Raw genomic sequence first — 14,805 nt, forward strand, 5'->3', positions numbered from 1 at the left:
TGGATGTGAAATAGAGCTTGGGAGACTAATTAATGAGTTGGATAAAAAGAAAACAATGAATGATTGGAAGTCTACAGAGTATTGTACAGGTGATGGTAAAACATCTTTCTTCTATACGTCCAGTGCAAAAGAGAAGAGATTCTACCCGTCAGGTTAAACACCCAAAGGCTGAACTGAATGAATTCTGTAATTTACAGTATAAATAGATGAACATTTGTTAAAAATATTAAACATCAATCAACAAATTTCTACTATGTGCCAAATACTATGCCAAGAGTCTGGGATATAATAGGAAAACAAGACAGTTCTTGCCCTCAAGACACTTATATTCTACATGCTCACAAAATATATGTACACTACACAGGAAAAATAATACATAATGAGGGGAAAATAGTAACAACTGTAGGAACCAGGAAAGGCCTCTTGAAGGAGGATTGTACTTGAACTGAATTTTAAAGAAAGCTACAGCTTCCAGGAGATAGAGGTAGGGAAGGAGAACAGACTGTGGAAAGACAAGATATGGGAAGGATGCCATGTATAAGGAACAATTCTCAGGCTAATGTGACAAAGGAGTGTAGAATGTGTTCAAGGGATCAATGACCATTACTGCCTGGAGCCAGATTATGAAGGACACTCCACAAAGCTAAGGATGACACAAAAATCAAGTTGTATTTTATTATTAAACTACCAGACCCCATATCCAAAAGGTGTGAATGGCTAAAAAACAGATGTACAAATAGCCTGACAGGGAGCAAAAAAATGGACCAAATATATACAAATGGTCCATTCCACGTGGTTTTGTGAATGGATGATTTGAAAATAGTATTTTTAAGACCAGACCTGTGATTTCAGTGGTGTAGGGATCTCCTAGTTCCCCTTCTGCCAATGCAGACTGGAATGCACTCTGTAACTTATCATCTTAGAAAGCTGCCTAAGGTACAGAGAGGTTAACACAGGGGCCACATGCCAATATTGGTCAGAAGAGGAATTTGAACCTAGGTCTTTCTGACTCTATGGCTGGGTCTCTGTTTACTATACCATGCTGACTTTCAGAGAGTAGTACTGTGCTTTACACAGCAATGACAGTTTCCAAACATAAACCTCTTATAACAGATAAGGTACTAAAATAAAAATCTTCTACTCACTGAAATATATTAATATACGTATCCACATCCCTCATATCAGTTTGTAGCCAATCTTTCTTAAATCCAAGGACAAGTGTGTTTGGTTTCATTCGACCAAGACCAGCAGCCTAAAACACAAGATAAAATTGAAGGAAATAGATCTTAACAGTTACTTATGTAAATGAAAAATCTATTACATTGTTTTGTCTCTCACCTCACCCGCAAAATGATCAGTTTGTTTTTGCACTCTCAATTTTTCATTCTTCCTTTATAGTCCTATAGTTCCTACAAAAGCTCAGGTTAAAATCACCTACATTCTACTTCGGCAACCTCCAATCTCTCCCTATTCCAATTAATTCACAGAAGGGCTAAAAATATTTTTCACAAAACATACTTTAAAAGACATCATATTCTGCCTTGTTCAAAAAAGATGGGCATTCCCTAGTATGAAGCATTTCATACTTTCAAACTCTTGTCTATTTCTAAATGTCCTATAACTACCTCCTGCTACCCCCACTTAAAAAAAAAAACAAAAACAAAACTAATTCCATTTCTCATTATTCCCCAGAATGACTGTTACAGTTAACCAAACCTGCTTCTTACTTATTCTATTAACGTGATTTTCTCATTCTCACCTCCATTCCTTAGCACTTCCACTTGCATACCTTCTTTACTCACTGCTCTTTCATATTTCTCACTTCCTTCAAAATGTAACAAAAAACTCACTTATTTTAGTAAGGGCCCTAATGAACTCTTTCTCAATTTGGCTCTTCCTTTATCATGATGAAAAGAGCAAAGGGCTAAAAAGACACATGATCTTGGGTCTATTCCTGGGTCTTTCAAAAGATATCTATTTAGTCTTAGCAAATCTTATCTTCAGTTTCCTCATCTGTAAAATGGGGATGTCATCTCTACCCTGCTTCATAGTGGTGGTATATGGAATAAATGAAATATTAAACCGTATAGTGTTTCCAATTTTCAAAATGGAAAGTAGGGTACTTTGCATTATTTAAGTTATACGTTCTATACTCCAAACTAGAGTCTATTCTAGTGGAGATCGTTATGATAAAAGATAGCCTTGCACATAGCCATATGTTCAAGAAATGTTATAGATTTTAAATATTTATATTCTGGAAAGTGGCCAAAATACCTGTCAGATCTCTTTAAAAGTGCTGTTGCAAAACAACAAGGTCTAATTGGCACTTTGAAATACCTGCCTGTTCAAAATAGCTGCACTGATTTATGGGCTGTCCATTGCACTGCTTCTGCCCATAATCTGGGCAAATCCTCGCTTTACCCACTTAATCTTTCCTGTGCAGGCTGCTAGGCTGATTTCATGATTAGCCAGGGCTCTCACTGAGGAAGCCTGGTAGCTTCAGGGCTTGATTTAAATCAGAAAAATATCATCTGAAAATGGAAACATCTAGAAAACCTTACCTTCTCCCTGTGGATGCTGCAATGGATATACTCCATGACATAGGTATAAATCTACCTTAATATTAATACTTATGATAATCAATGAAGAAAGATATCTCCATGTTGTATTAGTCAAGGAATTCTGTATGATTTCAACATATGCTCAAACAACACCTTGTTGGAGGAAGGCCTTTATAAGTTATATTTTAATGAAACAGTATCTTGTATTTTATACCATTTTCTGCTAATAAGTGCAAGCAGTGGTCTGCTTTATTGAGTGGGACAAAGGAAGAAACAGAAGGATATTTCGGTAAGGATCTAGTTGAGATAAGTTTGTAATGGACCTGATTAGCACAGCTGCATAATTTTTATTTAACCTTTACTATACAAAGTTTAGTATGCCTCTATAATTCCTATCTCAGATTTTACAATATATTATAAATCCTGCCTTTCCCTCCTGGTGCTCACTTCATGAATATCCAATTCTTCTAGATAACAAATATGACCTAAAATTATCATGTTAGCCAAAACAATAATTAAACATTAAATTAAATTAATTTTGCTTGCTGCCTCGGAATGGGATTTTTGGAATGATTTAGCTATCCCACATATTTTTCAGAGGCTATCTAGATAAGCACAAACATATATGTCTTTCTTTTCTCTTTATATGTTTTTCTGCAGCAAGCAGAGGCTTTTGAAATGATTCTACTGACTCTTCAAAAAAAGCAGAAGCGATTCCAACCCCTTTACCATTTACACAGCAATGACAGTTTCCAAACATAAACCTTTTATAATGGATAAGGTACTAAAATAAAAATCTTCTGCTCACTGAAATATATTAATATACGTGTCCACATCCCTAACATCAGTTTGTAGCCAATCTTTCTTAAATCCAAGGATGAGTGTCTTTGGTACTGAGTACTCGGTATCATGCCCCCCAAAACAAGGATTTGTTTGAAAATTGAAATGGTACTTTTAAATTGAGCAACATGGAATGAACAAGCAAAGAAATCTAAAGTTGACTAAGGGTGGGGACTGACTTTATTTAATGTTAGACCTTAAAGGTCTAACCTTAAAGGCTGACTTGACAGGCACAGCTGAACTAAAGGAAAGAAAGCGTAGTGAGATCAGATAGGGACAGTGCTGGCTGGGACCAGTCTAATCTTGTCAGTAGAAAGAGGAATATTTTATCGAATATAATTTGAAGTAATAATGATCAACATGAAACTGGTTGGTATTCTGGGACATTTAAGAGAGAGATTAACCTTTGTTACATAAGGTGAACCATACCATTATGCATTTCACTCTTGACTTTTATCATCCTCAGTGAGTGATCCTGACTTCACCTTCTGAGTCACCTGGTAATACATATTGTAACGAAAAGGTTCAAGATTTGGATTTTTGTCCCAGCTCTGCTACTAAGCAGTTATTCTCAGGGAAAGTGCTTACTCTCCTGGGTTGCAATTTCTCCATTTAAAAAAGGATGAGGTTGGACTAGACAATCATTAAGGTCCATTTTTGATCTCAAATTCTACAAGACCACCTTGATCATCCTGAATAAGATGACTGTAATTACCAGAAAGTCACACTCTAGCAAAGTACAGTAGTTGCGTTTAACTCCTTTTGAAAAGTCATAACACAATTTACCTGCATTAAGTACTGTGTACCATCTCTCAAATCATCAGCATGTACTGGGGCATAAAAAGCCTTCATTTTGTTTTTAATAAGCCATCGTTGGTATTTTGCTTGATCAATAGATATCTCCTTCATGGCTTGTCGGCGAGGACCCTTTAAAATAAAAAACCATTATGAATACCTTTAGTCAAGTATTTTTTTAAAATTTGCATTTTTATAAAGAAATACGACTTTTAAAGAGCTTCACGGTTATATTTTTATAAAAATTAAAGCCCATCACAAATCTACTATGAAAAGCCAGCAGCAAAACATCCAAAGAAAATACGACAGTTGAGGCTAAAATGAACTGAAGGGAAAGAATGAAGCTTCCATGTTGTCTTCCATGCTCCTAGTATAAGTAAAATAGACTCAGGGAAGAAAATCACAAAGAGATAATGTCATAAGAAGTATGAGGAAAAACCTGAACTAATGATTAAGAAGTTTAAATGTTAAAGAGTGGACAGAAGGAAGTTGAATCACCTAATAATGAGACTGAAATAGATGGGAATGTAGCAAAGAAGAACGTGTGAATTTCTGGTTAATAATAAATACAAGGTCTAAATTTTCATGAACCATCTACCATAAATACCTCTATTTTTCTTCTTCAGAATTTCCTTCAAAGCACAAAAGGATCGGAGGAGGAAGGAGATTAGCTTTTCTAAATAACTGTTTTCAAATAAATAACTATTTTCAACTATTGTGGAGATAATTTACAGCAAATAGCATTGTTCTGAATATAGATCATACTTTACACTGACATTTGGCTTGTATAATACCTAGCCATAACCTATAATCATGTTATTTTTCACCCTGTGTGTGTGCATACATATTTCCTTTTTAAAGAGATCTCAGTTTATGAGTATGGCCTACATATGCACATTACAGCAGATTAAATCCAAATAAAACCAGAACACCCTGCAAACATCAAGGATTTATAAAACCAAGAAATGAAAATTATTTTTTCTTGCAAATCACAAACGCAAACCCTTGAGAGTGAGAGCAAGAGAGAGAGAGAGAGAGAGAGAGAGAGAGAGAGAGAGAGAGAGAGAGAGAATTTACTTGACCCAGGCAGAAAAACAGATATAGCATAAATCTTGGGATAAAAAGATAATGAATGGCTTGAATGGTTTATGAGCAAAATTAAATTTTTACCAAAAAATTAAGGTTTTGATCTAAGCTCTTCTTACCCTCACACACAGTAGCAGTTCTCAATAATTCTTTTTATTCCTGAAGTTAGGTAACTTTGCTCCCCAAACAACTTTAGAAATAAATGGAAAATTAGTCCTCCACTAACTGAAAAAACAAAACCAAAATAAAACAACAACAACAACAAAAACCAAACCCAAACAAAACACCCCAAACCTGATAGTCCTTCCACAGCAAGCATCTATGGCCAAGAACAATAAGAAAAAATCCTGAAAAGATTCCATATGCATGGACAGTCTACAGAACTTTATTTGCAGAATATTTCCTTACTTTCTGTCTCAAACTGAAATGAAAACTGTAATTTAAATGTTACATTAAACATAAATTATAGTAGCAGAAAATGGGACCACTCATTCAAAGTTACATCTAAGCTATTACAACAAGATATTCAGAAAACATCATCCTGCAAAATGCTAAGAGCAGGTTTATTAGTTTATTGCTGTGTTAAGTGAGTTGTTGACGTTTCTTAATTTGATTCCCTTTACAACTGGCTTAGGAACAATATAGTAGCTCAGACTAACTGACTGAGAACACCTCAAGCAATTAGCATCCAGCACTTCCCTGTTCCTGTCTAGTCTCCTCGATATTTAACAATTAATGTCTCTTGACTCTTTTCTTTTGGCCTTTGACAGGACCATGGCATTCTGATAATCTATCAGCTTCTGGAAATAACACCACTTCCAATAATTATTTCAGCCACAACTGGGGTCTGTTTAATTACTATGGATTCAGATTTGCAATGGGAGGCAATTTATCAGATACTTAAACTGGAGTTCAAGGAGAATTGTTTCAGTGAATAAGGTAGCAGTTGAGGCTACTGGCTGCTATTATCACATAGTTAAAAAAAAAACCAAGGCACAAGCTTCTTGGCCATAGAAGCTTGCTGTGGAAGGATCAGGCATCAGGACACCCAAGTTTGCCACAGCAGTTTCATAAGGAAGTGGGCAATAAGAGCAACTAGCAAGAATAACAAAGCACTGAGGCTCTTTTTTTTTTAAACAAATAATGGAAATAAGGAGAATTTTGCAGTGATCTACATGGAGTGAATGATTTTTGTTTCTGGATTTCTCCATCATGCCTTCATGCACTAGGAAATTGATCAATCAGTTTTAGTACTCACATCTGACTGGAGAGCAGAGCCATAAGCTCTAAAATTTCCATTTAAGGAGGGGGCCTAGCACTCTCCGCACCTCCCCCACAACTGCACTGCTTTTAGATCCTCCCACTGCTCCTTTCCAGCTTCCTTTCGTGTGTTATAAGTTCCTTGAAGGCAGAGGCTGACTTTCCTTTTAATTTTATTTTTGTGTCCCAGGTGCTTAGCACACTGCCTGGCACACAGTGGGTGCTTAATAAATGTTTACTGACTGACTATATAAGCTAGTCACCCTCCTAGAAGAGGAGATGAAGGTGCCTAAGAAAAGTCTCTCCACTTTGTGGGTTATGAGGGAAAATGAAGTATTCTGTTGGAAAATAGTAACGACTTCAATATAAGAACTAAGAAAAAATATCTAAAATATCTAAAGAAGGGAATCCTTATCTATGGAGCACAGAAGACAGTAATCAGAAAAGAAAAGCAGTAAGAAGGATTGAACACTTTGGAGCTAAATAAGACTTGAAGCTCTTCCCAAAGAGAAGAGCACTAAACATTCTGAAATAAAGGAACATAGATAATTTAAAGCAACAAATTTTACTTTAAAGAAATAATATCTAGAAAGCACATTTACCTTATAAGGACATTTCACTTCTAATAAGTCATATTATATAATATCACAGTAAACAATGGGGAAAAATTTGTTAACACAGGGGAAAAAAAGAACACTTACCATATGTACATGACCACAGACCATCAAACCAACATTTTTTGTAAAAGCATGAACAAGATGAAGCAAAGCTGGACGTGAGTTTGGAGAACCTGTCATAACAAGACACTGAGGCCTAATGTAAGATTAAAAAAGAAAAGCAAAAATTAGAAAATCTTTGATTTTCTGTATTGATTAATGGCATGATCTTATTTTCAGTTTTCTTCTGTAAGATGTAACAACATCTCTGCATTGTCATCTTGAGGTCCACAGAATGGGACTAGCTCTTGTGTGATCACTTTATAACAAGGTCTTTCTTATGGAAATCCCTTTTGATGGAGTATAACTGTTGCCACTTTATGGTCAAACTAGGTTTTTCTTCTTCTCAGACTGGAATAATTTTGATCAAATCAAAAGGAGGCACAGTGACTCTACCACATGAGCAATGCTGCCTAAGGCTCAGAGAAAGATTATTTTCCATTTCAACTTTAATTTCCAATTCTGATAACATGTTAAATACTAAAATTAAATATTATTTTCTGTCTACAAAAACAAACTGAAGAAAAGGTTCAGAAACCTGATTGGTATACATGTTCCTAAGTATGGATTTCTTCTAACTCATCAAAAAAAAAATTTTTTTTTTTTGCATTTTCAGTGAAAATGCCCAGGTGACTTTAACTTTAAGATCTGGAATTAAATGCAAGTAAACTAGCAAAAACAAAACAAAAGAAAAGAAAAGGAAAGGAAAAAGAAGTCTGACTTAAGAACTAAACTGATTAATATATGAAAAGGAAGAATTACCTTATCACTTAGTACACGCTAAGTACAAACAAAATTAGTATATATGCAAGTGTTTTGCTGGTTTCCTAGCAAATTTGTTGTATTGGTAAATTTACTACAGGCCAATTTTTGTACATGGAACATCACTAAGTGTAGTGTTGGTGTGGCTTTCAATCCTTTATGGATACATATACACATGAATACATAAATACACACATATATACACAATGTTCAGGAAAGTACAATAATAATAAATGACATTAATATGGTAAAATTGTTTTACTCTACATATATTGTCTTTTAATCTTTAAAACATTTAATCTTAAAAAACAAACAAACAACAAAACCTGAAGTGCTACAGGTGGTAATGCTCTTACTTTATAGATGAAAAAACTGAGGCCTGGGAAACTTAGTGATTTGCCCAAGGTCACATAGCTAGTAAGCTGAATCCAGATCTCAACTGACTGAATTCTAGTAATCTTCCCACTATAACATGCTTTGGCAACATATTGCTTTTTGATGGCCAATAAACTGATCAACAAGCATTTATTAAGCACCTACTATATGCAAAGCAGTGTACTGACTGCTAGGAATATATAAAGACAAAAGCAAATTTAGTCTCAAGGTTACATTTTATCAAGGTGAGACAATGGGGACTAGGGGGGGCGGGTAGGAAAGAAAAGGTTTCATGAGGTAGCTCTTGAGATGAGACTGAAAAGAAATCAATGATTCCAAAAGGCAGAGGTGAGCAGGAAGAACCTACCAGGCACGAAGAACAAAGGCACAGAGAGGAAATGGAATGTCATATATGAGAACAGCAAGTAAGCCAATATGGCTGAACTATGGAGTGTGGGGAGGAAAGCAACACATAAAAAGATTGGAAAAGCAGGAAGGGGTCAGGTTGTGAAGAGCTTTAAATGCCAGACAAATTAGATCATATTTGATTCCAAAAATAATAGTGAGCCATTGGCATTTACTAAATAAGGGAATAACACAGAACTTTAAGAAATTCCCTTTGGAGTGACTTATTTCCTTGAGAAAGATCAAATGAGACCATTGCAGCAATCCACGATGATAAGTGATGAGGGTCTGAATTAGGTGATGGTAGCTGTGTGAATGGAGAAAGTGGGAAAATGGTATGGAGACAAGACAAGAGCAGGCAACTGATTGGATATGTGTGGTGAGTAAGAGTGAGGAGCCAAAGGCAACACTGAGGCTGTAAACCTGGATGACTAGGAGGATATGGTGCAATAAGAGAAGTCTGGAAGAGAGGTGGGCTAGGGTGTGTGGGTGTGAAAAGTTCTATTTTGGTAATACTGAGTTTAAGATGTCCATTTTAAAACGGACAATAGGCAACTTCTGATGAGGAACAGGGTTCCAGGAGAGAGAGTGGGACTGAATATACCTGTGAGTTTTCTACATAACTGAAATGGAGAAGTTGTAATTTCTATATAAATGAAAGCTGGTGAGGTAGGTGAGGGGGGGATTCTGGACAGAGGCCTGGGACAATACCCAAAGTCAATTGGGTGATATGGACAATGATCTAGTAGAGTAAGAAAGAGTGGTCAGACAGGAGAATCAAGAGAGAGCGGTATGGCAAAAAGCAGAGGGTCATCATCGAAAAGAGGCATTTGTATGTGGCAATTAAGACATCGCTGGCACTTTTGAAGAGGGCAGTTTCAGTTAAAGATGAGGTTGGAAGCCAATCAAGGGTCTGAAGAGAGTTAGAGGAAAGAAGTGAAGGCACAGAGTACAGATAGTTTTTAAAATTACATATGTTGGCTTGTACTCCCTTCTATTGCTCAAGCCCCAATTATTTTCGGATGTCACATTCTACAAATTTGTCTTAAGAGTTCTCTTCCTCGCTCTTCTTGGAAATGGACTTTTTATAGTGTCCTTAAAACATATTATGCTTTCCCTGCCTTCTTTTCTTTGACCAGAACTCTCCTTACTCTTTGCTCTCATGGCTAGAGACCCCTTTGGTTCTTGTGATATAACTTATCATTGCAGTAAGTTAAGAGAGGTTCCCTAAGAGAAACAGCAGGAACTAAACAGGTCTTTTGAATACAACTACCATGTATTTGTATAGAGTATTGTATGTTGTACCTTTGAAAGCCCTCTTAACTACAAAGCTAGAAGGACCTTAGAGAACTACAAGCTCAAACCCCTTTGATAGATGAGGAAACCAAATACCCAGTGCCCCCATCTTGGCACAGGCCCTCATCACCTCACACCTACACGACTATAATACTCTGTTGGTTGGTCTTCCTGCCTCAAGTCTCTCCTCACTCCAATCTATCTTCCATTCTGATGTCAAACTGATACTGGTCTTCACACAGGTTTGACTACCCCTCCCAACTTCCCACCTAATCGATATATTCCAGTGGCTCTCCATCACTTCCAGGATCAAATACAAAATCCTCCATTGGTATTCAAAACCCTTAATAACTTTGCCCAGCTCCAATGCTCACTACTTTTCCAGTCTTCTTACCCCTTAAATTCTGCCATTTCCCAGGTACTTTACAGATCCAGTAACATGGGCTTCCTTGCTGTTCCCTGAACAAGACATTCTCTGTCTCTCGGGATCCACATACTTCCAGTGGCTGTCCCCCATCCCTGGAACTCTCTCCCTAATTCATATCCATATACCGGCTTCCTTTAAGTCCCTGTTAAAATTCCACCCTCTAAAGGAAGTCTTTCTCTTCCTTGTGATGATTATCTCCAACTTATCCTATATTATCTTGATTGTACACAACTGTTCACATGTTGTCTCCCCTATTTGACTATAAACTCCTTGATTGCAGAGATTTTTTTTTTGCCTTTCTTTATAGCCCCAGTCCTAGCACAGGGGCCCAACACATTATCATGCTTAATAAAGGCTTCCTGACTGTTAGCTGAAGATCACATATCTAGTTAGTGAGTGGAAGAGCTAGGATTCTTTCTCTTCTGTCTCAGTTCAGCTTGGGTCTCCTATATCACCTAATAAAAGCTCTCTAGTCCAGTCTCCTGCCTGGATAGAACAAAAGAAGCGCCCTGATCCTAAAAACAATCAATTATTTCATTCTTCATTTAATATTTTGTTCATTTGAAATAACTGGTTCAAACACAAAAATAATCCTCACAATTCATTTATCAATGCCTTGTATACATCCAATTTCATCAGTCTATATGACAAAAGATGCATCTGTCCATACTAACAAATGCATCAGAGGATCTAATCCAAACAAAATAAGCAGTAATTTTCATTTAGATCATCGGCTAAAAAAGAACACCATATAATGAATTCTTTGAAGCACTGTGTAGATCTAAAGTATCAGTTTTTCCATAGAAGCTGTAGACAAGTACAAACCTATTTAAAGCAAATTAGAAAGAACATCTTCTGGTATTTTAAGGTGACAAGAAACATTTTAAAGTGTCAACTGTATTTTCCACCACCTTTCAGTTAGACTTAAAGTAGCAAACACCAAACATTTCAGATTGTGTAGGTTTTTGTTCTTTTGTTTTTAAAATAAACTCAGTTAAGTCTGGCTGCTACTTATGACTCAGGGGGAACACCACTGCTTTCTTCAAGGACTTGAACAAATGTAATGTGGAAGAGGAATTAAGATTTGTTAGATCTAGTCCCTGAGTGTAGAATAAGGATCAATGGGAAGTTGTACAGAGGCAAAGGTTATGCGAGAAAAAACTTCCTAATAATTAAAGTTTTTCTTAAATGGAATGGGCCATCTGAGGGGTAGCAGCCTCCCCATCAACACAGATTTTCAAGCAGATACTAGATAACCATTTGTCCAGTGTGGTATAGTAGGGATTCCTTTACAGTAGGACCTGGCTGCAGCACCAAGACCCAGTGGCCCTGGATTTTATTTCACAACAACATCCCATTCAGACTGAGAACATTATAATTCATTTACTTCCCCACTACTACTATGTGGCTAGCAAACAACCACCACCTGTTAATCTCCCTATTTTAAATACTCCTTGTATCACTTAATTATCATCTATCTGGGGTTATTCTCAATTATTATTCTGAACCCTTATATCCTGTTCTCTCATACTCTACTCCTCAACTCTACCTTATCTATATCCAACTCCAACTTTGCTTACTTCTTCCACCATACCCTTTGAAATTCCCTTTCTATAATGAATAAAACTTCCCTTTACTCTGGATCTCTTCCTCTCATACGCCTTCCATCTACTTGATCTAACAGACCTAGTTTCCTCCAGATGATGCTGTATCCCTAGCCATTCTCTTCATACCTCACTATATCTTAACTCATTTTATTAACTTAACTCAGTTAATATCTTAGTTGCCCCTCCCCCCATGCACTTTGGTCTGTTTCTGCCTCTATCACTTACTAACCTCTCTCCTCTGAAATTTACTCTATTAAAGTGTTATATCCAGTAGAGACTGTGAGAGGCAGCCATGGCACAGTGGACAGAAAACTGACTTGTAGCCAAAAAGATCAGGCTTCAAGTCTTGCCTTGGCCATATCCTGGCTGTATGATGTTGGGCAAGATACCTAACCTCAGTGCTCTAATCCAGAGGTATCAAAACTCATGGTGGCAACAATCAGATTAAACTGTAATTGGGAAATGTTTAACAAAATAAATAAAAATGCAACATAATGTTAACTTGTGGTTTTCTAAGTCAATATATGGCCAGGAGGGATCTGTTTCTATTGAGTTTGACACCAGGGCTCTAAAAGACTCAAAGTTGCAGAGGTGTCAACTGGCATTGGTAGGAGTTTAAGATTCCCTAAAGCAATGAAATCCCAGGTCCAGTCCCTATCCTAGAGAATGGTGGTTCACTGTGTAAATATATTACTATATGTGTACCAGTCCACTGTCATCCTATCTCCTACTCTGACTTCACTTTGTGAGGCAATTACCTCAACGTTACCTCTGCTCAACCTTCACCCTAAAGACTGCTATGCTTTTTTGGCTCCATTGGTCAGTTCCCCCTGAAACGTCCATTTTAAGGAAAGTGCTCAGGTCAGCCATATTCAAACCATGAGAGGCTCCACTCCTGACTCTCTGGATTTCTTTCTCCACTATCTTGGCCCCACCCATCCCCCTTTCCACTTCCTTTTATGCATTTTCTTTCCCCCATTAGAATATAAGTTCCTTCAGGGCAGGACTGTTTTTAGTTTTACTTATTTCCAGCACTGAAACATAGTGAGTAATAAGTGCTTATTTATTTGACTCGTTGACTTTCCTCTCTTCCTAATCTGGACCCAATAGTTAACCAATTCATTTCCATTTTGTTCTTTTCAATCACTGAATCCCTCATTTCTTTGTCCTATTACGACTCATCTCTTGGAAAATCACACTCCAGAATCACTACCATCATTTGCTTCCTCATGTTCTACTGAATTTATAAGGAGGAAGTCATATAACTGTGGTGAATGAATACTATATATTCAAGTTATTTAACTTACACTGGACCCTCACTGCAAAAAGGCAATCTTTTTATTCTTTCCTAATTGATTTTCTAAACTCTTTTCCTCTCTTCAATAGCCTCCTTCTGACAGCTCAGAGCAATCTGATAGCACAAAAAAAGAGTGGACTTCATGTCATCATCTGTATTTTAACTATTTTCTGTATGTTTTAGTCTATTTCTTTATTTCAAAAAATTTCAGTTTTCTTAATTCCCTGATAGCAGCCTATATCAGCTGCCAACCCTTAATACAACAGCATTTTCTGGCAGCTTTGGTAATATTGCTGCCTCAGTCCTACTTGGCTCTAAAAAACCCATCATCTTTTTTTGGTAAATGAATCCCTCAATCTAACACCATTGCTTATGTTCTCTCAGAAATAGATGTAAACACTACAGAGCAACGTCATTCTTCTCACATGTTTCAAAATCTAATTCAAGTCTGTAGAGGTAAAGTTACAACAGAAACACAGAAATATATTAGTATTCATTTAAAAATTCTTCATCAGGAGTACTTTTACTTTCTTTTTTAGCATGAGACACTATCATTAGTTATAAAGGACAAAGAATTTTCCTTTCTCACATCCTCAGGCAACAATAACTTCCTCTTATTAAGTGCCTCTTCTTTACACTGTGGCCTATACTGGAAGAAACAACTTTCAGTTCCCAGAGTCCCTGCTTTCAAAGGAACTTACATTCTTCAACATCCAGCTGAATATACCTTCTTCGACATTCCTGGTTAACTGCCATCCTCAAAAGACTTTGTTTATACTTCTTAAATGTATTTATTTCATATTAAAATTATGTATGTGTCATATCCTTTTACTCCAACACAAACTCTGCCTTATTTTGTTTTATTTAATTTCCATATCTTTGCTGACATGTAGCATAGTGCTTGGTATATTCAATTCAAATCACAAACAAAAATTAAACCCTATTACTATTACAAAACAAAAAAGAAACAAAAAACCAATTCCTACTGCTAAAGAGCAACTAGAAAACAGGTCTTCTAATTCACAGTTGCACCAAAATATCTGACTGCCAATTTTCAAATTTAGTGGAAAAAGAAGTTATTTCAAAGAATTTTGAAGAAATTTGAAGAAAACCTGGATCTGAATTCTGATTTGCCACTTACTACCTATGCGACCTTGGCCAAGTCACTTGATGTCTATGGGCATCTATTCATTTCCTCATCTGACTGCACTCCATCTGAACCTAGTTTAACATTAAGAACATACTTCAAAATTCTGTATCATTTGGATCAATTATCAGTATTTCAGGATCATTATAACTGATCATTGGTATTTGTGGTACTGAACCACAGTGGCACTAAAGAAAGTATAAAAGAAATGGTCAAGTCTATATAGACCTT

General features: G+C 36.4%; 1 protein-coding gene across 2 annotated transcripts in view; it reads right to left on the bottom strand.

Moving 5' to 3' along the window:
* The window catches only part of SLC12A2 (solute carrier family 12 member 2), a 125,710-nt gene that overhangs the window by 21,662 nt on the left and 89,243 nt on the right, over positions 1 to 14,805 (bottom strand). For both annotated transcript variants that reach the window (XM_021009509.2, XM_021009508.2), the window contains exons 16-18: positions 7,244 to 7,355; positions 4,188 to 4,328; positions 1,146 to 1,252 (exon numbers count right to left, since the gene is read on the bottom strand). In XM_021009509.2, coding sequence (XP_020865168.1) covers positions 1,146 to 1,252; positions 4,188 to 4,328; positions 7,244 to 7,355 — 360 coding nt within the window. The remainder of the gene's footprint in view (positions 1 to 1,145; positions 1,253 to 4,187; positions 4,329 to 7,243; positions 7,356 to 14,805) is intronic.

Source organism: Phascolarctos cinereus, unplaced genomic scaffold (genome assembly GCF_003287225.1).
Source record: "Phascolarctos cinereus isolate Bilbo 61053 unplaced genomic scaffold, phaCin_HiC Scaffold_4;HRSCAF=312, whole genome shotgun sequence".
Classification (NCBI taxonomy): Eukaryota; Metazoa; Chordata; class Mammalia; order Diprotodontia; family Phascolarctidae; genus Phascolarctos; species Phascolarctos cinereus.